At 42.2% G+C, this 21,152-nt stretch overlaps 1 protein-coding gene across 4 annotated transcripts in view; it reads right to left on the bottom strand.

Moving 5' to 3' along the window:
- Window positions 1-21,152, bottom strand: part of MACROD2 (mono-ADP ribosylhydrolase 2) — a 978,088-nt gene that overhangs the window by 363,493 nt on the left and 593,443 nt on the right. For all 4 annotated transcript variants that reach the window (XM_080999221.1, XM_080999220.1, XM_080999219.1 and 1 more), the window contains exon 8: window positions 2,121-2,194. In XM_080999221.1, the coding sequence (XP_080855347.1) occupies window positions 2,121-2,194 (74 nt within the window). The remainder of the gene's footprint in view (window positions 1-2,120; window positions 2,195-21,152) is intronic.

Raw genomic sequence — 21,152 nt, 5'->3', positions numbered from 1 at the left:
GGTCCAATTCTATTCTGTGATCTGAAGGATTCTATTAAACCCTCAGAGTATTTTGTAAAATGTGAAAATGTAGTTTACCAAAGAGATAACCTAGGAGGCTGCAGTGAATTAGCCTGGTACTGCTGACTATTGCCATTCTTGTGAACTCGATGCAAAGGATTTCTACACTTACAATATATTGCCATTTACTAACCTCAAACTCGATTTACCCTCTAGCTGCAAGTCAGCAGACTTCAGTGTAAAACATGGCCAGAAATTAGTTCCACTAAGGACTTGTATTTCAATACCAGATCAGAGCAATTCGTAAAGAACAACTAGATACGAGTCATTATTTACTATGTGGGTTTCTCAAGGGAACCTGGTGTAGATCGGCTTTAGTCGATGCTGCTGCAGTGGTCTTCCTCCTAATGGAAGTGCATAAATTGTTTCCACCATGCTGAGTTCTGCATTTAGCATGCAGTAACTTTTGTGCTATATCGGAATAAGAGACTTTGGAAAGGTGCTTGCTAATTTGTATGGATTGTTCATTCAATCCTAAATACATGTGCTTGAACTCCCATGGAAATAAACAGAACATACTGTCTTAGTAAATGAATTCAGGATTATAGCTGACCAGCTTTGAAATCCTGAGGGGTGTATGCGTGTATGAGCCAAAACAGTTATCCTGATGATTAAAGAATTAACTCTGGCTGTAATCCTCACCCCAGTTGCCTGGGAGTAAACTCAATTGAATTCAACAGGACTGACTTCTGAGTAGATATGGCTGTCAGTCACTTTTTACATTTAGATAGTCTCACTTACTTCCTCTTAGCTATCCAAGGGGAGCAATTAGTCCCCCTTAAGTTTTATTTGAGCAGTGGAATACCAGGTTTTCTTTAATTATTGTCCTATTGTTCTAAGACAATTTGCATGTGCTTAAAAAACGGTTTGCTCCGAAATATGGATGATGGAGAATTTTGTCAGAATCAAAAATGAGTTTGGAAATGGCCACAATCTGAATGTTTGTCGGAGGTCAGAAACAGAAATTATGCAAGCGAATACAAGCACTATATGCTATGGTGTGTTGTTTATCCAGTTCACAAATGTTAGGCTATTTTCTGCCTTGCTTTTGATGTTGCCCTTCCAAATTGATTATGTAATAAATTACATAATCAATTATATTCGCTTCAGCCACTGCAAAGAGCAAGACAAAAAACAAGCTTTAGCAGAAGCTGAACTGCAGCAGAACAGAAACAGGACAGGACAGAAATCATGGCCTCCTTACATCCCTAATTTTATGAACTATGAACCAAAGAAAAATAGCCCCAAAAGCTAGTTGGCAACTGCTTATGCAATCAATTGCACAATGCCACTGTAGGTAGGGTCTATAGAAGTTTTCAGGGCCAGCCCTCCCATGAGACCAGGGGAGGCAACCTCCTCGGGTCGCAGGAACCACAGGGGCAGCAGATCTTTATTCCCCCCTTGTTATTGAGGCAGATCTTCACTCACCCCTTCTTCCCCAGCAGGGAGGGGGCTGCCATTTTGTGGTTTACCTCTGGGACCAAAATATCTCGAGCTGGTCCTGGCAGTTTTCATCTTACTGCTTATGCACGAGTTCTTGCTCAAGCGAAACAGTCATACAACATAGTATATGAACCAAAACCTATATCGGCAAAGGATGCTTTCTATATGCAGATCTGTTCTATCCACAACAAAATGCCATGACTCATAAGGGAAAAAGGTGAAATGCTAACTGCAAACCTTACCAACACAGATCCCAGCACATAGTGGCGAATTCTAAGTGTTATTGAGTCAGTCTTCACCATTCCCAATCATAGCTGACAAGAGATTCAGAACTACCAAGTCTTACATTGCTTTTTATATACATGACAAAATAGTGAGCAAAAACCTTGGAGGGCAATTTGTACCCTTTCACACTGCTAGAAATAGTTTACAGGCCAGGTAATAGTTTAAAAATATGGACATTCTGTTGTCTGGCTAAGTAATACACAGTGACATCAGGATTCATTTTATATACTACCTCCACAATTTAGGAATCAGTGCAACTGTTCAATCTCATGGTTTCCAAGAAAATGCAAAGCTCAACATGAAAGATTTTGAATTTATATCTATAGCCATACCTCATGATAATTCTTGCTTAACCATTCCTTGATTGTGGTAAGTGCAATGATTGCAGCTGGCTCGTTTGGAAAACCTAAGCAAAGAAAGAAATAGAAGAAATAGTTTTTATCCATGCAGCTACACATCTTTAAACATAGCAGCATAACTTGATGCAAATATTTTATGCATATATGTTCAGATAACCTTTGGGATAACCTTTCCTGATTTAAGAGCAAACCTTTATTTGTAAGTGAGATGACCCATTTTGACAACAGATTTATCTGACAACTTCAACTCTGTCTTTGTTTAAAAGCCAGTTAAAAGCAAGTCAATGTATGTTCACTCTGAAGTAAGTCCCAATGCATTTAATTGCAGTTGCTCTCAAGTAAGAAATTACAGGATTGCAACCTTGGTTTTCTGGTCAAAGAGGACCAGAGCCTGAGGAACAGCAAACCACAGAATGGAAATACAGGAGATGAAGAATTAAGAGAGACAATGTTGAGTTAGGATATGACCATAGTAAGGGATTAAAAACAAAAACAACAACCCTGGGAGAGAAGAGCAACATGCAATATAATTTAATAATGATATGTGGTTACATGATGTTTAAAGCAAATTCATAAAACAGTTGCCAGCTATACCTTTTATTTCTTCTAGGCCTTTCAAATTAGCAGAACCACAATCCAAAGGGCACATGAATGCATACTCAGAGAGAGTAATTTAAATGTGTTTGTGTGTGTGTAAATACAAGAATGTGCACATAATCCTTCCAAATTTCCTGGTCATTATGCATAGTCTCCAACAATCCTTGAATAATGTATGTTGACTTAATTTGTAGATTCTCTGCGCACTATGGATATTCTCTGGTCAGCATGCATAGTCTTCAAACTATAGTTTTGGCATGTGGTGTATATCAACTAGAAGTTAAATACACTACAGTTCCCCAATTGCTAATATATCAGGAAACTGAGGCTGCGGAAGTAAAAGTTTCCAAGTTGTGCGCCAGGGTCAATGTGTGTGAGAGAGCTCTAGGTTCAGGCTCACACAGCAGGAAATGGTGCAAGTTCATAGTTGCATCATGATCCCAGAGCTCTGTATGTATATGTCAATGTATGCTGGAAGAAAATGATGGGGCCACAATTATTCCGATTCATTTTTCTGGTAGGTATCATGCACCCCAATTATGTCAGCGCATCTCAAATCTCAAATCCAATTCTCCAATTCTCTTAGGCAGAAACCTTTCCTATCCCAAGTCATAGGATATAATGTACTGTGATAAAGTACAAAGTGCTCCCTTTGGTCCCTTCCATCTGGATCCTTTGATCCTTTGGATATTATGGAAATAATTAGGAAGTGCAGTACATACTTTAAAATTGGTTCTTATCTTTCCTCGCCATCATTAGTAGCTAGCTCTAGATTAATTAATTCCAAATGTGTTATTGCTAAAAATTATTCTAAGGTTGCTTCCATCTGCTGTATAGCAGGTCATTGACATACAAAGAAACAAAACGTTAATACTGATACTGCTGATGGTTCCTGACAAAAGCTGGGTTTGCAAGACAGACAGGTTATGCTACAGAGTAATTCTCAAAGTAAGATCCCAAAGTGACATTTTATTCCGTGTGTGTGTGTGTGTGTGTGTGTGTGTGCACCCACACAATTGCCTTGCTTTGAATGAGACGTATCCAATTTGAGGCTGATCTCTTTGGTCTAGCCTCAGAATCTGATCCCATGGCTTTGCTTTGTTCTGGCCCACGTGAAATTTCCCAAATAATTTCATTGGAAAGCTTTCCAAGATCTGAGCTTTCCAGATAAAAGCAAATAACTTTGCTGAGCAGCAACTCTCCTGAAAACTTTGCAAGGACTCTGGATTTTAAGCCGATTTTCCTGAACTACAGCTGCTAGATAGCACGGATCTAAGGTTTTTTTACATGAATTCAGTTCAAAGTTAGGAAATGTTGGCTAATTACCCAAACAATTACCTCCTTAGCCAACAAGCAAACTTGAAAATACCTAGCTTAGAAATAATTTCTCTTAGAACAGATAAGACTTAAATATTCTAAGATTATGTTCAGCCTTGGCAATAAGAAAACAAAGCACGGCAATATGAGCTACTGTATAGGAACCATTTTGAAATATAATTTGAATGGATGAAAAGATTTAATCATCCCCCTTTAAAATAATAATAATAATTTGGCTTTGAGGGGAAAATGCCAATTTGGCAGACTGTATAAGACTAGGACAAGTTTGATGTTCGTCTAACAATGAAATCACTTTTTAGATGGTTGTTTTAAACCTTTTTATTCCTCCAACAGTTCTGATCTCTAGCCATTCCTGTGCTTACTAGAAACGTATTTCTTCTAATCTCTAGCTCTTTCCCCTGGCTGCTACTATATTTCCTTGATCCTTTTATTTCCTGCGTGCCTTACAAAGTCTGCTGGGAATTGTAGTACTGCAGAAGTTCCTGTATGCCTTTTTAATAGAGAATACAGAACAGAAGGTATAGTTGAAAGATTGATTGATCCAATTCTGTCCTAGCTCTATATGCATGGCTCATTATTTTAGATGGAAATTGCATGGCTGTAACCATGGAAAAGATTTTTTTTTTAAATGAACTGCATATCCAATATATACCCACCATTTATAGATGAGTTTAAATTAATATCATAACCCCTTTAGCAATGGCCTCCGCAGTGCATTGTTTCCCTAACTTACTCTTCTATGCCTTCTTGATCATAAATTATAATGAACAGTGTTTCAGCCAACAGTGCCAAAACAGTATTTCAGCCAACTAAAATATATGATTGTTTATGTATAGCCTATTTTCAAAAGAAACATTTTTCTTCCAGCAGGAATGATTCACCTTTAAAATGCTAATATTTACACCTTCGTGTCCTTGCTGGAAGCTCTGATAAAGCAATATAAACACACACACACTAACAATCATGTTGCCTATTTATATAGCTCAGATTTGCCTACAGTGACTGGAAGTAGCTCTCCGGGTGTCAGGTAAGAATCTTTTCCTGGAGATGTCAAGGATTCAACCCGACAACTTCTGCATACCAAAGCATGCGATCTACCACCATGGAGCTGGTTCAAATGCAGTAACTATTTGGGAATTGCAGAGCTTCTTCCCATACCCTGCAGAAAGATAAGAAGCTGTTCAATGTCCAGAGAGTTACTGCACCATTTGAACCAGATTTTTAGAAAGCAGGGCAGGTGATAAAACGAACCAGGGGCTACCTTATCATGACAGCTAATGCAAAAGGCAAGGCTATTCACCAACAGGGTATGAATGACACGAGCTAGAATGCAACCCCAGCTTTCCAACCATTTTCACTGTTTTATCTTGGAGCTGTGTTATTGCTTATAACGGTACGGGTCTGTTCTCTTCCATGATGGCCTTCAGCAAAAAAGCAATCTTCATAAGCATGGGGGAATCAAATTACTTGAGTGAAATGAGCTCGAGGAGTCTCACAGGTAACCAATTGCTGGAGAAGCAGCTCAGACAATTCTGGCTAAAGGCTCAATTTCACAAAAGATAAAACAGGTAAAGGTAATAAGAGTGACACTGGCCTATGTTGCTGCAGTGAGTGTGCCTTCGGAATACTGAAAAGGACAAGGGCACCAAAAGCCAGGGGTGCATTAGCCAGTCGACAGAGGCAAGCGGCACAACAGCTTAAGAGAGACATGTTTGACAGGCTTGCTGTCCAAGGGGGAAACAGATTATTTACACCCCAATATGCACCTCTTTGAGGAATGTGGCCTTCCAAACTGAAAGAAAGTACCTCCTCTCCTATGCAATCAATAAATCTGATAAAAGGAAGTCCTCGTGATACACCATTAATGCTTCTAGGCAAACCTAGACAGCATCTTAAAAAGCAGAGACATCACCTTGCCAACAAAGGTCCGTATAGTTAAAGCTATGGTTTTCCCAGTAGTGATGTATGGAAGTGAGAGCTGGACCATAAAGAAGGCTGATCGCCGAAGAATTGATGCTTTTGAATTATGGTGCTGGAGGAGACTCTTGAGAGTCCCACGGACTGCAAGAAGATCAAACCTCTCCATTCTTAAGGAAATCAGCCCTGAGTGCTCACTGGAAGGACAGATCCTGAAGCTGAGGCTCCAAGACTTTGGCCACCTCATGAGAAGAGAAGGCTCTCTGGAAAAGACCCTGATATTGGGAAAGATTGAGGGCACAAGGAGTAGGGGACGACAGAGGACGAGATGGTTGGACAGTGTTCTCGAAGCTACCAACATGAGTTTGACCAAACTGTGGGAGGCAGTGGAAGACAGGAGTGTCTGGCGTGCTCTGGTCCATGGGGTCACAAACAGTCGGACACAACTAAACAACAACAACAACAATGCTTCTAGGACCCAGGTCACACAACAGATATGAGTGCCAGGATGCCATTCCCTCCCTCCTCCCCCACCTATCTGGTATATTAATGGAACCTGCTGCTTAACATGGCCTGACGATTCAGCCTATCAGATGGTTGCATTTCTGCCATTCCTTCCACATAATTCTTCTGGTACAGAATGCATGGAAAGCTAGAGCTGCCATAAATCCAGATTTTCCCGGAAACTATCAAGATTTCAAAGGCAAAGTTGACGTCTGGGTGGGGGTGGTGGTTCTGAAAGGTGGCACTTTGTCCTGGGTCTTTGTCAAGTCAATCGAAAAGCCCAACAACTTTTGGGGTGTCCTGGTTTTTACTTTCTGAAATATGGCAAACCCTGGGAAAGCAAAATTGCTTTATAAACCAGGCTGTACACTGCTGGATGGCAGCCATTTCCCATGGTCATACACGGCACATTCAGAAATGGCTGCTGGCCATCGTGATCTGTACAGCCCAGTCTGCAAAGCCATTTCTCTATGCACCATTCTACCAACAGAGGGGTTAAACAGGCCCCGAGGAGAGGGGGAATACAACCCAAGGTGACCATTTTAAAATTTGAACCAGATCTATATCTGCTTTCATTAAATCAACAAACGTGTAGATGGTTGGATCCACTCTCAGAGACAAAACATAGACTGTGTGCAGTGACCCTTCCTCTGCGCTCCAAGGATGCTAGAGTAGTGATTTCTATGTCTGCTCCCCAATTTGCAACTCGTCGGAACTGAGCTAACTAGAACTGGGGAGAGACTAAAGCAAATTATTCTGCTTGCTTATCCAAATAAACTTGTAAAAGATAATAAAGTTGGGGAACAGTAACAATGCTTTTAATGAGGTGGGAGAATAAAGTAAGAGCGGAATTGTATGTTCATTTGATTCATCTTTTGGAAGAGAAGCAAGATGCAGATGTTCATATTAGTACAAGTTCATATTAGGTAAAAAAAGAAAGAGAAAGGTAAAGGACCCCTGGACAGTTAAGTTCAGTCAAAGGCGACTATGGGGTTGTGGCAATCATCTAGCTTCAGGCCGAGGGAGCTGGCATTTGTCCACAGCTTTCCGGGGTCATGTGGCCAGCATGACTAAACTGCTTCTGCTGCAACGGAACACCGTGACAGAAGCCAGAGCACATGGAAACGCTGTTTACCTTCCTGTCACAGCGGTACCTAATTATCGACTTGCACTGGTGTGCTTTCAAAGTGCTAGGTTGGCAGGAGCTGGGGCAGAGCAACGGGAGCTCACCCCATCGCGAAGATTCAAACCACTGACTTTCTGATCAGCAAGCTCAAGAGGCTTAGTGGTTTGTTTGTTTTTTAAAATGATATTTATTGCTTTTAAACCTTACAAAAAGAAAAAAAAGAAAAGAAAAAAGAAAAGAAGAAAAAAAGCAAAAGAGAAAACAATACAATACAATATATAAACAATACAGAACGCAACATTAACATTAACACATTATACAAAACAAAAGCAAAAACAATTCAAAAAACACACATCATACCATCTCAATATCCTCTCTTTCATTCCCTTGTTTCAGCGACCTCCTCTCACCTCCCTTTTTGTATTCCATTTCTATTAATTGTTTCAGCAAATCCTTTCCATCTTTCTCTTTTTTCTGTCATGTAATTATCTTAACATATTTTAACCTTATTTTCCATTAATACTATAATACTTATTTATACTTAATATTTCCGTTCCACCTTAAAAGGGAGCAGGCTTTGTGAGTCAGAGTCTGCGTATTTCCTGTTCACAGGATGTTTATGTTTTCTGTTGCTTTCGTTTTTCTCTCTGTGTCGTAGACACTAAAGCAGTCAGTCATGTTTTTCTGTGTTCTGATCAACGCTGAATAAACTTGTAAATAATGCTCTCCTGACTGCAACTTTTGGCTGTGCATTATCTGCTGATAGAGTGTACATGAGCTCCGGAATGTGGCAAGATATTTTCTAGAAACTCATGTCGCTGCGTGCCTATGGGAGGTCGATGGATCGTCCGGCAGACGGCTTGGGGGCCTTGGTGGATTTTACCTCCCTGGCAGTATCCCAACAACAGGTTATGGGCCCAGATTCACAGCACTTACAGGAGAGTAAGACTGCGACAGACTGCTGAAAGGTATGTGGAGGAAAAGCAAAAGTGAGGCTTTTCGTTGCCGCGGCAAAGTCCCTTTGATGTCCGGCAGACCTAATTGGATCTGGGAGCCGCGCCAAAGGCTTCGTGATTAATGGGAGCCAAGATAAGGAGTCTCTGAAGTGAATAAGACTCAGGCTCAAATAAAAAGCTGGAATGGAGTTTTTCCAGGCTTCTGAGGCTGCTGAGTGCCCAAAGTTAAATCGGCACAATTATAAAACCTGGGCAAAATGGTGTGAGAGTTTGCTGCGTCAGTTTGGAGTGTGGCATACTGTGTGTGAGGCCCCTCCAGTTCCTCTGACAGATAGATGGAGGGCCGAAAATGCGAAGGCGATAGACATAATAGTCTTGTCCGTCTCTCTGGAGGAAATTAAAACGCTTGCTGGAAACTCCACTGCACGTAAGATGTGGCATGCTTTGAAGATAGCCCATCTGCCAGTCATCCCAGCCCAGAGTTTGACTGCATCGGAGGTCCTGGCTGTTTCCCAGAATGCGAGTGAATGCAGGGATGCCGAGGGCACCGGTTGCAAGCTGCAGGGGGAGCTGACTGTCACGTCATCCCAGGCAGCATTCCAGCCTCCAGGGGGAGCCAAGGAGTCGGCAGCTGAAAGCTCTGTCTCTCATGGGAGCCAAGGTCATCGCCTTTGCAGAGGCCGGAAGGGCAAAGGTAAACAGAGGCAGACGCCTGCAGATGGCCAGAAGCAGAGGGAGGGTGAAGAGCCCACGCCAGTGGAAAACAAGGTTTTGTTTACTGGCACAGCTTCACCAAAGGCTAAAGGTAAGTCTGATGGCCAGGAGCAGGGGGGCAAGCTGCAAAAGCCCACGCCGGTGGAAAACAAGGTTTTGCTTGCTGCAAAGACTGCTCCAAAGGTCAAAGCCAGGTTTGTTGTTGATTCAGGCTGTACCCGCCATGTGTCGAAAGACCGCCACCTGTTTATCTCCTTCACGCCTCAAGATGGTGAGATCCACCTGGCTGACGGAAAGACGTTGCGAATCGCAGGAGAAGGGACTGTGAAACTGGCAAGTCTGCACACTACCATCAAAGATGTACTATATGTTCCAGGTGCTGCAGACAATTTGCTCAGTGTCCCACAGCTGACTGGGCGTGGTTTTGAGATTTCCTTCAAGAGGAGCGTCTGTGTCATCAGAAAAGGCAAAGAGGACATTTTGCATGCAAAGTTTATGGGTGGCTTGTTCTGTATAACTTATGATGACATTGGTGCTGTTGTGTCTAATGTTGATTCTTGTTGTGTTGCACAAACTAACAAAGTTCTTCATGCAGGATGCATTCACGATGCACATTGAAGGTTTTGCCACCTCTCTTGGAAGGCACTGGACAAGATGCCAGAGATGGTTGAGGGTTTGAACATCAAACCCTGCAAGTTTCACATGAAATGTGTATCTTGTGCAGAGAACAAGGTGAAGGTTGCTCCAAAAGGCAAGGAGTCTAGCAGGCAGGCTTCCAAACCCTACCAGCTAGTGCACGCAGACCTGGTTGGTCCACTTGCGCCCTCTTTGGGTGGAGCAAGGTACTTCATGGTTCTAATTGACTCTTTTTCCAGGTACATTCATGTGTTTATGCTCGAGCAGAAATCGCAAGCATTTCCTAAGTTCAAGGCATTCTGTGCTTGGTTGGAGAATGTTCACAGTAAACGTATTGGCTGTCTGTTTACTGATCGAGGCGGGGAGTTCACTTCTCAGCAGTTTGAAGCTTTCCTGACTGAGAAGGGAATCCAGCATGACTTGTCAACGCCTAGATCACCATGGATGAATGGGCTTGCGGAGCGAGCAAATCAAACGTTGCTGCAAGGAATGAAAACCTTGTTGCATGATGCCAATCTCCCTGATAAGTATTGGGGGGAGGCTCTGTCAAATTTTGCTTACACTTATAATCACAGATTGTCATCACCTATTGGTTGTACCCCCTATGAGAAGATGTTTGGTAAGAAACCCAACATCAAACACATGAGAATCTTTGGTTCTGACATGTGGGTACACACCCCACAGAGCAACAAGCTTGGGAAGCGTGGGGCACATGGTTTGTTCATGGGGTACGAAAAAGGTGCATACAGGGTATGGATGACCAACTCTAAGTCCATTAAGTTCACAAAGAGTGTTGAGTACAATCCTAAGTGGGGGGGAAATGTGGGAATTTTCCAGAGTTACCCAGAGGAGGATGAAGGTGATGTGAAGAAAGCAGATAAAGCTGAGGAAGCTGCTGAGGATGATGATGACGATGATGATCAGAGTTCGGATTCCAGTTCAGTGGGCGGCGCTGCTGCTGGTGTCAGTGACAGTGATGACACAGCAGACTACAAGAGCGCAAAGGCCTCAGTCAGACCGTCTGATGCGTCTGACAATGAACTGGAACAACCACTGTTCACCATTGGTCACTTTTCTCCTAAGAAGGAGGAGATGAGTCCAGAAGACTTGCGTCTAGTACGCAGATCTGAGAGAGCCACAAAGGGCAGACCTCCAAAGAGATTTGCTGATGAGTTTGCTAAGACAGCAACTGCTGTTCTTAGTAGCTCAGAGAAGGTGTGGGAACCTTCAAGCTTCAAAGAGGTTCAGGAGTTAACCTCTAAAGATGCTGAGCCTTGGCTTAATGCCATGAAGGCTGAAGTTGATTCCTTGAACAGGAACCAAACTTGGGAATTGGTACCGGTAGTCCCAGGAATGAGACTGGTTGGCAGCAAATGGGTCTTCAAGGCCAAGACAGACCAGAATGGCAAGGTAGTTAGACACAAAGCCAGATTGGTTGCCAGAGGTTTTTCACAGGTACCAGGACAGGATTACCACGAGACCTACTCTCCCACAGTCAAATATGAGAGCATTTGGCTGATGCTCAAGATTGCTGCGGAGGAGAAACTGCATGTTTCCCATCATGACATTAATACAGCTTTTTTGTACCGGATTCTGGGGGAGGAGCTGTTTATGCTTCCACCTGATGGGATGCAGATACAGAAGGGAATGGTCTGTAAACTGCGGAAATCCTTGTATGGTCTCAAGCAGAGTGCCAGGTGTTGGAACACAAAGCTCACTGAGACGTTGCTTTCTCTAGGTTTTCACCAGGGCAAAGCTGATCCGTGTGTGTTTGTCAAGGAGGAGGGGCAAAACAAACTGTATTGTTTATGTTTTGTTGATGATCTTCTGATGTTTTGGAAGAATCAGGCTTTGTACCAAAGCACCCTAGCTCAACTGAAGGAGCACTTTGACATGAAGGATCTTGGTGAGGTATCCAACTATCTTTCTCTGCAGGTGGAGAGGGACCAAGCAGGTAATTTTCTGGTACACCAAACACAGAAAATTGCTGATGTATTAACCAGGTTGAATTTGGTTGATGCAAACCCAGCAGACACACCGATGGTGACAGGTTACCAGGTAGACAGTACTGCTGAAGCGTTTTCTGACACAACGCTGTACAGATGCATTCTAGGCAAGTTGAATTTCATTGCTAGATGCTCAAGACCTGACATAGCTGTAAGCTGTAACCTGCTTAGCAGACATGCTAACAATCCTACTGTTCAGGATTGGAAAGCTCTGAAGCGCATAGCCCGCTATTTGAAAGGGACTTTGCACTACAGGCTGAGGTTCACCAGTCAGAAGACTGGAGGTCCTGAAATCTTTGCAGATGCAAGTTTTGGAAGTGACACCACGGATGGTACAAGCACTTCTGGAGTATGCTACATGTACAACCACTGCCTGTTTGACTGGTTGTGCAAAAAGCAGACGACAGTGAGCCTAAGTTCCTGTGAAGCAGAACTCAATGCTCTGTCATTTTCACTCATGGATTGTGAATGGTTGATGCAACTGTTTAAGGACATCAGAGTTTCTGTGAAATGTCCTGTACAAGTGTATCAAGACAATAGATCGTTTTTGGCTTTGCTGAACTCGGAGAGTTGCAAGCAAAGGACCAAGTACTTGCAGATTAAGCTACATCGTGCAAGAGAGTGTATTCAGAAAGGACTCATTCAGGTGTCCTACATGCCAGGAAATGAAATTCCTGCTGATCTGTTGTCTAAGGTTGTTAACAGAGAACAACTTAAGGTTTATGTACAAAAGTTGCAATTGGGTTGAACCACAGGTACTACAGGTTACACGGAAAGGGGGAGGATGTTAGGATATTTCCGTTCCACCTTAAAAGGGAGCAGGCTTTGTGAGTCAGAGTCTGCGTATTTCCTGTTCACAGGATGTTTATGTTTTCTGTTGCTTTCGTTTTTCTCTCTGTGTCGTAGACACTAAAGCAGTCAGTCATGTTTTTCTGTGTTCTGATCAACGCTGAATAAACTTGTAAATAATGCTCTCCTGACTGCAACTTTTGGCTGTGCATTATCTGCTGATAGAGTGTGCATGAGCTCCGGAATGTGGCAAGATATTTTCTAGAAACTCATGTCGCTGCGTGCCTACAGGAGGTCGATGGATCGTCCAGCAGACGGCTTGGGGGCCTTGGTGGACTTTATCTCCCTGGCAGTATCCCAACAATTTTAACCTTATTTTCCATTAATACTATAATACTTATTTATACTTAATTCCTTAAAATATTTCTACTAAAGCCGTATAATTCCCTTCCAACATTTTTCTAACACTTATTAATTTTACATTATTTCCATACATAGATTTTAAACTTTTTCCAATATTCTTCCACCGTCTCTTCTCCCTGGTCTCGGGTTCTGCCAGTCATTTCTGTCAATTCCATATAGCCCATCAACCTGGTGATCTTCTGTCCGAGGCTCTTAACTCTTTTCCAGGTCCCTTCTGCAAGTCTTCTTCATATTTATACATGCACTTTACTTTATCTTCTCCTGATCTTTTTCTTATTTTCCTTCCTTTGATGCTGAAAAATAGATCTCCGGGAAATTCCCATCTAGCAATGTTTTTATTCCTTCTCGACAAGTCAGCCAAATCTCCATAGTTAGAACTGAAATTCAAAAGATATTTCCAGTCGTGTTTCAAAGTTCCTCCAAGTCTGGCAGTCCCCACAACTCCAGTCTCCTCCTGACCCAAGTCCAGGTCCCAAAGGTCAATAAACCCCTGCATGAGGGGACCTATCCAACTTTCTTTCTCCAGTCCAAGTGGGGCTCCAATCCTAAAAGTCTGACTTTCTCTAAATTCAATCTTGGAAGGCATCAACTTATAATCATCAAATTGCAACCGTAAGGCTGGGGCTCTCTCCCTCTCCACTTGTGCCACTTTAGGTTCCACAGCAAAAACTTTCTCCCCCGCCTTCTCCTCAATTTGCCATGTCAAAATAGATCCCTGTATCGATTCCTGAATAATTTCTGTATTAATATTGACTTTTTGTGCCAAATTAGTCACTTTTTGTTCCAAGTTATCAATTTTTATAGTCCTCGCATCCGTCTTCTTATGAAGCTGTTCCAATGAATCATTAATCTTACATAATGCAACCACTAAGGCTTCTTCTGTGAACATTCTTAACGGTCCAAGGTCAATCCCAGATTCTCACAGTTTTATTTGCAGGTGGAAATTCCCCCAGCTCAGCTCTTGTAACAATTTCAAAAGCTTCCTCTAGGGGGAAACAATTTCTAATTGTATCAGTCCTTTTAAGCACAGTTCAAACAATAAAGTTAGTTTCAATTTTCAGTTACTTTTACTCCTTTTTAAACACAGAAGGAGACAATGGAAACAATGTATTTCTTTTCTTTAACTTACTGTCAGCAGACGATCTATTCACAGTCAATGAGCATATCCAAAATTTCAATCTTACTAGCAGCCCGTTTCCAGGTTCAGAGCGGTGGTAATTTGACTTTCTTCACTCTCTCCTGCAGGCTTACGCGATCTTAAATTTCCCCCCTCTTCTCCTGCTTCCAAGGGGGGTTTGATGATTTAACCAATGGAAGTTTAATCCTTTGTGAAAGACTTTCCAAGACTTTAGCTTGCAGCCTCTTTGCTTCAATCTATTTACAAAAGGGGAAGGCGGACTTCCTGTTTGAAACCTCCCCGTTTCGGTGCCAAATTAAGATGTTTAAAAATCCAGTTTTCCGTTCTACTCACGGGTAGTTGTTTTAAGATCAAATTGTCCACAGGAAAAAGTCAGCGCTCTCCTGCAACAGCAATGCGGCTTCACTCTGTGAAAGAAGCAGTTGATTCGAAGCACCGCACCACTCACCCCACGTCGCTCCGGATCCCCGAAACCGGGTTTCCCCGCGAGTAGGGGAGGCGCAAAAGGTGCCAGCCGAATCCCACGTCCACAAGCTTCTCCCGCCTGTGGTTTTTAGTGGGTCTCCGCCTTCGCCGTGGTGGCCAGACCCTGATTTCCACGGAGCGGATTCCTCCCGATCAGAGGAATTCCGCCATTGCCGGAGGCGCTAACCCGGAAGACCCCAAGAGGCTCAGTGGTTTAGACCACAGCGCCACCCGCGTCCCATAAGTTTGTATTTGTATTAATGAACAAACGGCACGGGGATTGGGATCACACTTTTGCCAGCCTTCACATATTCAAGATGCTGTCTTCACAAATACCTGCACGTGTCCACCAAAGCACAGATAGCCTATCAAAATGAAGAGTATAGGTTGTACCTTGAACACATAAAGGAATGGGAGGCACCAGAAGGCACAATTCCAATCTTCTATCCTTTCCTCACTTACAGCTGTACATTCCTTTCTACACCAAAATGAACACATTCACAAAGCTTTATTCTTTCCTCTGTTACATGTAGGTCTGTGTGCAGTATTATTTTCTGCAATCAGACATCTTGACTGTCCAATTATGTAGTACAGGCAGTTTGCAGGGTAGCATCTAATCTACTCTTAAAAGACATTACATGCCTAATTTAAAATAACAGTATGTGGAAAATGAAGACCATAACTTGTCCAGTCCTCAGCAAGTTAAGGAGCAAGAAAATTGCTATAGCTTTGCTTTAGTTATTTTCAGGTTGCGCAGAAAAACAAGAAGATTCCCCAGCCCCCTCCTGTGTATATATAGCATCAGCTAAAGAAGTGAGTGAAAAAAATTCTTGCTTGTTTTATCATCAGTTAATGCACCCACACACAAAAAGCCATTAACAAATATTCAGGCACTGTGTGGTTCACATTTCACATGATGCACTTCAAGAAAATGGAAAGAGGCTATTTCTGCAAGCGTAGAAGATTAAATGGGAAAAATGCCAGGAAAGAGATTCACTTCAATGCATTTTAATGACTGCACAATGGAAGAATGGCATTCTTAGGCACTTTTAACTGTGAAATCTAGTGTTGCCTGAAAGCCTATCTACAGTAGTAAACAGGTATGGATTGGTGTTTGCTAACATAATCCATCTGCTGTATCACTTTTGTTTTACTTCAGGCTCTCTTACAGCTTCTAAGTACATCTCTCTGACCTTAATACAGTTATTTACATGTCCTAATGCTGCACACAATGTTTGCTTTCAGAGCAATTCATACAACAGAGGTGAATACACATCAGCAAACATTCCTCCAAGCCTCAGCTAATCAGAAGTGTAACTAAAGCAGAACATTTTTCTGTGGGATTAAGATGACTGATAAATTTTGTCTGGGTTCTAAAATCCTGTGAGTCTCTCCCCCCCCCCCTTTCCTTTTCAACAGTGTCAAAATAGAGTTTAACAACTCTCTGTTCTCATATGAAATGCGGGAACGCAACATTTAAACGGGGGCTATTTCAGTCTTCTGTATTTGCTAATAATGTTCTTGATTGTCATCATCAGAGGACATTATGATTCGTGGAATGTTCGGATCAATAATAGCATCTGATGTGGAAAACTGTCTTTTATTTTCCAGGTTCAATTGAAGGAAGAGTTGCTTGACACTGATCATAAATCTCTTCTGAACTTTAATGGTACTAGCAGGGGAGGAGGTCTATTCAGAATGCACATCACAGTGGTGAGCAGCTGTATATCCCAAGCCATGAGTGTCATGCTTTGATCACAGTACTACATCCTGGAGGGGAGTTGCAGAAACAAGTCATATACAAACAGACAGATGCCACTTGAGACAGGATCCAATGCAGGCACTTGCCCACCAGATTGGAAGCAAGCATTGTGCATTGTCATCCTGTGCAAGAAATATTTCAAGGACTTATCTTAGTAACCTAAAACTCCAGTGCTGCAGAAATCAAGGGGGCTATTTCCTCTTCCCTTAAGAAGTATTCTGCTACAGCAGGGAAACAAGTACTGGTTCTAGCAATTTGGTTGATCATTTTTCATGTGTGATAGGAATTTTGAGGTCTTAGATATATGGTAATATTCATAAGTGTACCAACCAAGCACGTACATAGATCAGCACAGGAAGACCGACCTGAAACCATTTTGATTCCCAAGCTGACCAAATGTTTTCCCTGCAAGGAGGGAGGGGAGTCAGGGAGCCTTCCCATTGTATCAGGAATTGACTAATCAGCATTTTAATGGGTGACAGACTATCAGGAAAGGCAATCAGATAACCTGGCAAACAGAAAAAACAACATTCAAATTTCTGTTTTAGATCGCCTTTTCTGTGATGTAGGTATGATGTATCTGGGTGGTGGTCTTAGGTTACACCCCTTCTGTGATGTATTTATGATGTTTCTGGGGGTAGTCTTGATCTACAGGGTGGCAATTTCAAAAGTCTATATAAGGCCTTGTGTGCAATTGTTCTGGGTTCCTTCTCCCTCCTGTGTGTGGTGAGTGAGGACCCTGTTGCAACAGATCAATAAAGATCAGGCTTACTAGCTGCTTTGCTTCTCAATATTCTCTGGTTGGCCTCTGTTATTTTCTCCTACCAATAGGGAACCTCTGTAAGGACTCTATATGCAATGCGCTCTACGTGGGACTACCTTTGAGGGTAACCCGGAAACTGCAATTAATCCAGAATGTGGCAGCTAGACTGGGAATGGCCACCGGGACCACACAACACCGGTCCTGAGAGATCTGCATTGGCTCCCAGTACGTTTCCGAGCACGTGTGTTGGTGCTGACCTTTAAAGCCCTAAACAGCCTCGGTCCTGTATACCTGAAGGAGCGTCTCCACCCCTATCATTCAGCCCAGACACTGAGATCCAGCACCGAGGGCCTTCTGGCAGTTCCCTCATTGCAAGAAGTGAGGTTACAGGGAACCAGACAGAGGGCCTTCTCAGTAGTGGCACCCCCCCTGTGGAACGCCCTCCCTTCAGATGTTAAGGAAATAAGCAGTTTTCTTTTTAAAAGACATCTGAAGGCAGCCCTGTTTAGGGAAGTTTTTAATATTTAATGCTGTATTGTTTTTAACACTTGACTGGAAGCCGCCCAGAGTGGCTGGGGAAACTCAGCCAGATGGGCAGTGTATAAATAATTTATTATTATTATTATTATTATTATTATTATTAGGGCTCTTGGATACCCGATAAGGGAAAAGGGCAATTTTTGTTTACAAACATGGTGCTGTTATATTGCCCCACCTACACAAGGAAGTTCTGTATAGTGACTTGGAACAGTGAAAGTGAACAACAGTAATTGCCCTTCAGAAGTTATCATACTTCATTTAACCCTTGTCAGCACTCACCACAAACAGCAAGTTATATATATATCACTATAGCTCAGTGATACAACACAGAAGAGGTACCGGGTTTAATCCCTAGCATCTCTAAGGAGGGCTGGGAAAGACCCCTGTCTGAAACCCCCGAGAGTCAGTACAGACTAGCCTTCCTCAATCTGGTGCCCTCCAGACCATTCCTGATCATTGGCCACTAAGTCTGGGGTTGATGGGAGTTATATTCCAAAACATCTGGAGGTTGGGAGAGACTGATATGGACAATACTCCACTGGAGGGAATAGCCTGTCTCTGAATAAAGCAGCTTTCAATGTTCACCTGGTCATAAAAATTAAAAATCAGTATTAAAATGTCAAAATTGCTAGCTGATATGATTTAGGTGTGGAGAAACCCATGCTGCTCAAATTCAAGTTTAATTTTTTATCTATTGAATCTCAGCCTCTCTTTCCTAACATTCAGTTCAGTGATGATTATCTTTTTATGTCAAAGTGGGTAGAGCAATTGGAAAGGCAATCAAGTGACAAAGTGTTTTGTGCAAGTCAGTATGTTACAGAATGGGACTGTACAAATAAAAGAATGTGACACAGTTGTTATAAGCAAGGCTCTGACTCCCCATCCTTGGGGGCAAAAGGCCATAGACTGGACAGCTTAAACTGGAAGGAGGATTTGCACTCAGAATGAGCCTTCAATGCCCCATTCCCCTTTAGGAGTTCAGTACCAGAGGAGAACATGATGCTAGGACTTCTTGGGCCTGAAGAGGTTGCATGGCCTTCTTCAGCCTTCAACAGCTATGCCTTAGAGGCCATACATACAACACAGGTCTCCCTTTTATCACACACACATATGCGAATGGTTCCTAAGCTAGGCTGGGGTCCTTTATGAGTAAGAATCACCACCCATTGGGGTTGGGCTAATTGCTCAGGGGAACCTGAAGTCTCATTTAATGTCCAGACTGGTATTTCTGGTGGTTGGGAATAACATTCAAGCTTACCTTGTCTGACTGTCAGCCTAGGTTCCACCTGGAGCTATCCAAGTTGCTAAGAGACTTGCCTTTTGGACATTGACCTCTGCTTTTCCCTGATCATGCTTACAGGGACCTACCCTCTGCTTTGTCCGACTTTTCCATACTAGAACATGACTTTTGCTAGACCTCACTTTGTGTGTCCTGAACTTGTGTTTAGCATCTCTTAGTCCATAGAATCTGCGTCTAGCACATGCCCCTGCTCAGGCTAGAACCCTGTCCCCTGGCTGGGACCACTGCCTGGGACAGAACAACACAAAATAACTTACAACATTCATAGTCTCAGCATTGGTGAAGAGCTACTTAAATCAAATTGGAGAAAGACCAAATCTCTAAGCCCATCAGAGTCAAAGAAAGCATATGATGTTTATCCATCCTACCCAGCCGATTGCTATTGGTTTTCTTTTGGGTCATTTGATAGCCATTATCCAATGTAGACTTTGCCAAACTGGATGGACTACTTATTCTTAAAGGCACATGACTAATTCAAAGATGTAGAAGGGGCACATGATACAGTTCTGAAAAGACAGCAGCACTTCAAAGTATAGGGTCTGCTTCCAGGCTCCCAGCATTAAACAACTATTGGGATTCTATCTTGTCAGTGTAAGTTCAAAAAAGAGAATTGCAGGGCTATATAGGCCAAATGCATTAAATGTAATGAGCATGCAAAAAATACAAATGAAAATAAATTAGTTTCAGAACTCTGAATCTAGGATATAACACGAAAATAGATTGGGCGCTAAAAGAGTGAACCTAATACTTGATGACAGGAATTCATTATTTGTCTTATTCTAGATTTGAAGACAACAGGATATTCAGCATCAGAGACTTTTAAGCTCAGTCACTGTTGAGCAAGAGAAAGCATCACAGTTTTATCTTTTCCAACAAGTTTACAAAGTACATGTCATCAATCATTTAAAGTGAACCAGTGGAAAAAGTATTGATCATTCTGCAAGGAAGCATCACATAGAAGTAGTTTGGCTCCCAACTTCTGTTTTTGATTTCTTCATTAACATCAGTCTGAAAAAGCCAATAACCTTTGTACAGGGAACATGAAGATAGTGTGTGGAGTACAGGGTGTGTGTGTGTGTGTTTGTGTGTGTGTAGGGAGAGGAATCAGAAATGTGGAAATAAAGATTTTAACTGTTGTTGTTTTTATTGACAACATAGCATAAAACACATGCTAAAAATAATGGCTCCCTTTAAGCAATGGTTTAAAGAGAAACTAGTCACGAAGCAATCCTTTTGACATTTATTAATGGGGATCTGTCAAATCAGGATGACACTTCACATTTCTCATCCATAGAGGTTATTAGTGAGGTTCCTGGCTTATGATTCACGTCTGGAGTCAATTGAAAGTCTGAAGATAAAATAAGCCAATTGTTCAACTTATAGCACTGCAAATATGATATTGTGCATTCATACAAGGAAACAGAACTCTTATAATTTTTAGGTGTTTCTCCATAATCATGAGAATTTGCTTTCAGCTAAAATGGAACTGAAACTCCTAGCTCTGGAGTTTTAAGAAAAATCCCAGGACTGAGATAGTAGCCCTGTTCAAATAACATCCAAAGTGAGTGAAAACACATTGAGCATGCTCAGCTGAAAATCAACATGGAGCCTATACCTTCACAATTGCTCTGTCCACACAACTGGGACACCACCACCCTGCCACCGCTTTCTTTTTTTTGCAGCAGCAGCAGAATGGGACTCTTGTTTTGTGTCATGAACCACCCTGAGATCTATGGATAGCCCAGTTTGAAGCTCAGGTAAGAACTTGCACACCAGCTACAATGCCTTATTTAACCTTGGGTACTGAATCACGTAAGTTGGTGCAATGAAAGTTCATATATGACAGATATACAGTCATACTCATTATGAAGTTATGGACAAAATGAAGATGTCATTTAGAAGACTTGCTTGGGGAAAAATTCTGTGGGTGCCACAACCTGTCTACAGATATCCAGAGCCATGAGATATAACTTACTTTGACAACTGCAGAAAGTGTAGAATGCTGCTGAATGAACATATTTACAATTTCCC

The sequence above is a fragment of the Podarcis pityusensis genome (assembly GCF_964106645.2).
Source record: "Podarcis pityusensis genome assembly, chromosome: 3".
Taxonomy (NCBI): domain Eukaryota; kingdom Metazoa; phylum Chordata; class Lepidosauria; order Squamata; family Lacertidae; genus Podarcis; species Podarcis pityusensis.
This window is presented reverse-complemented; position numbering and strand designations above follow the sequence as displayed.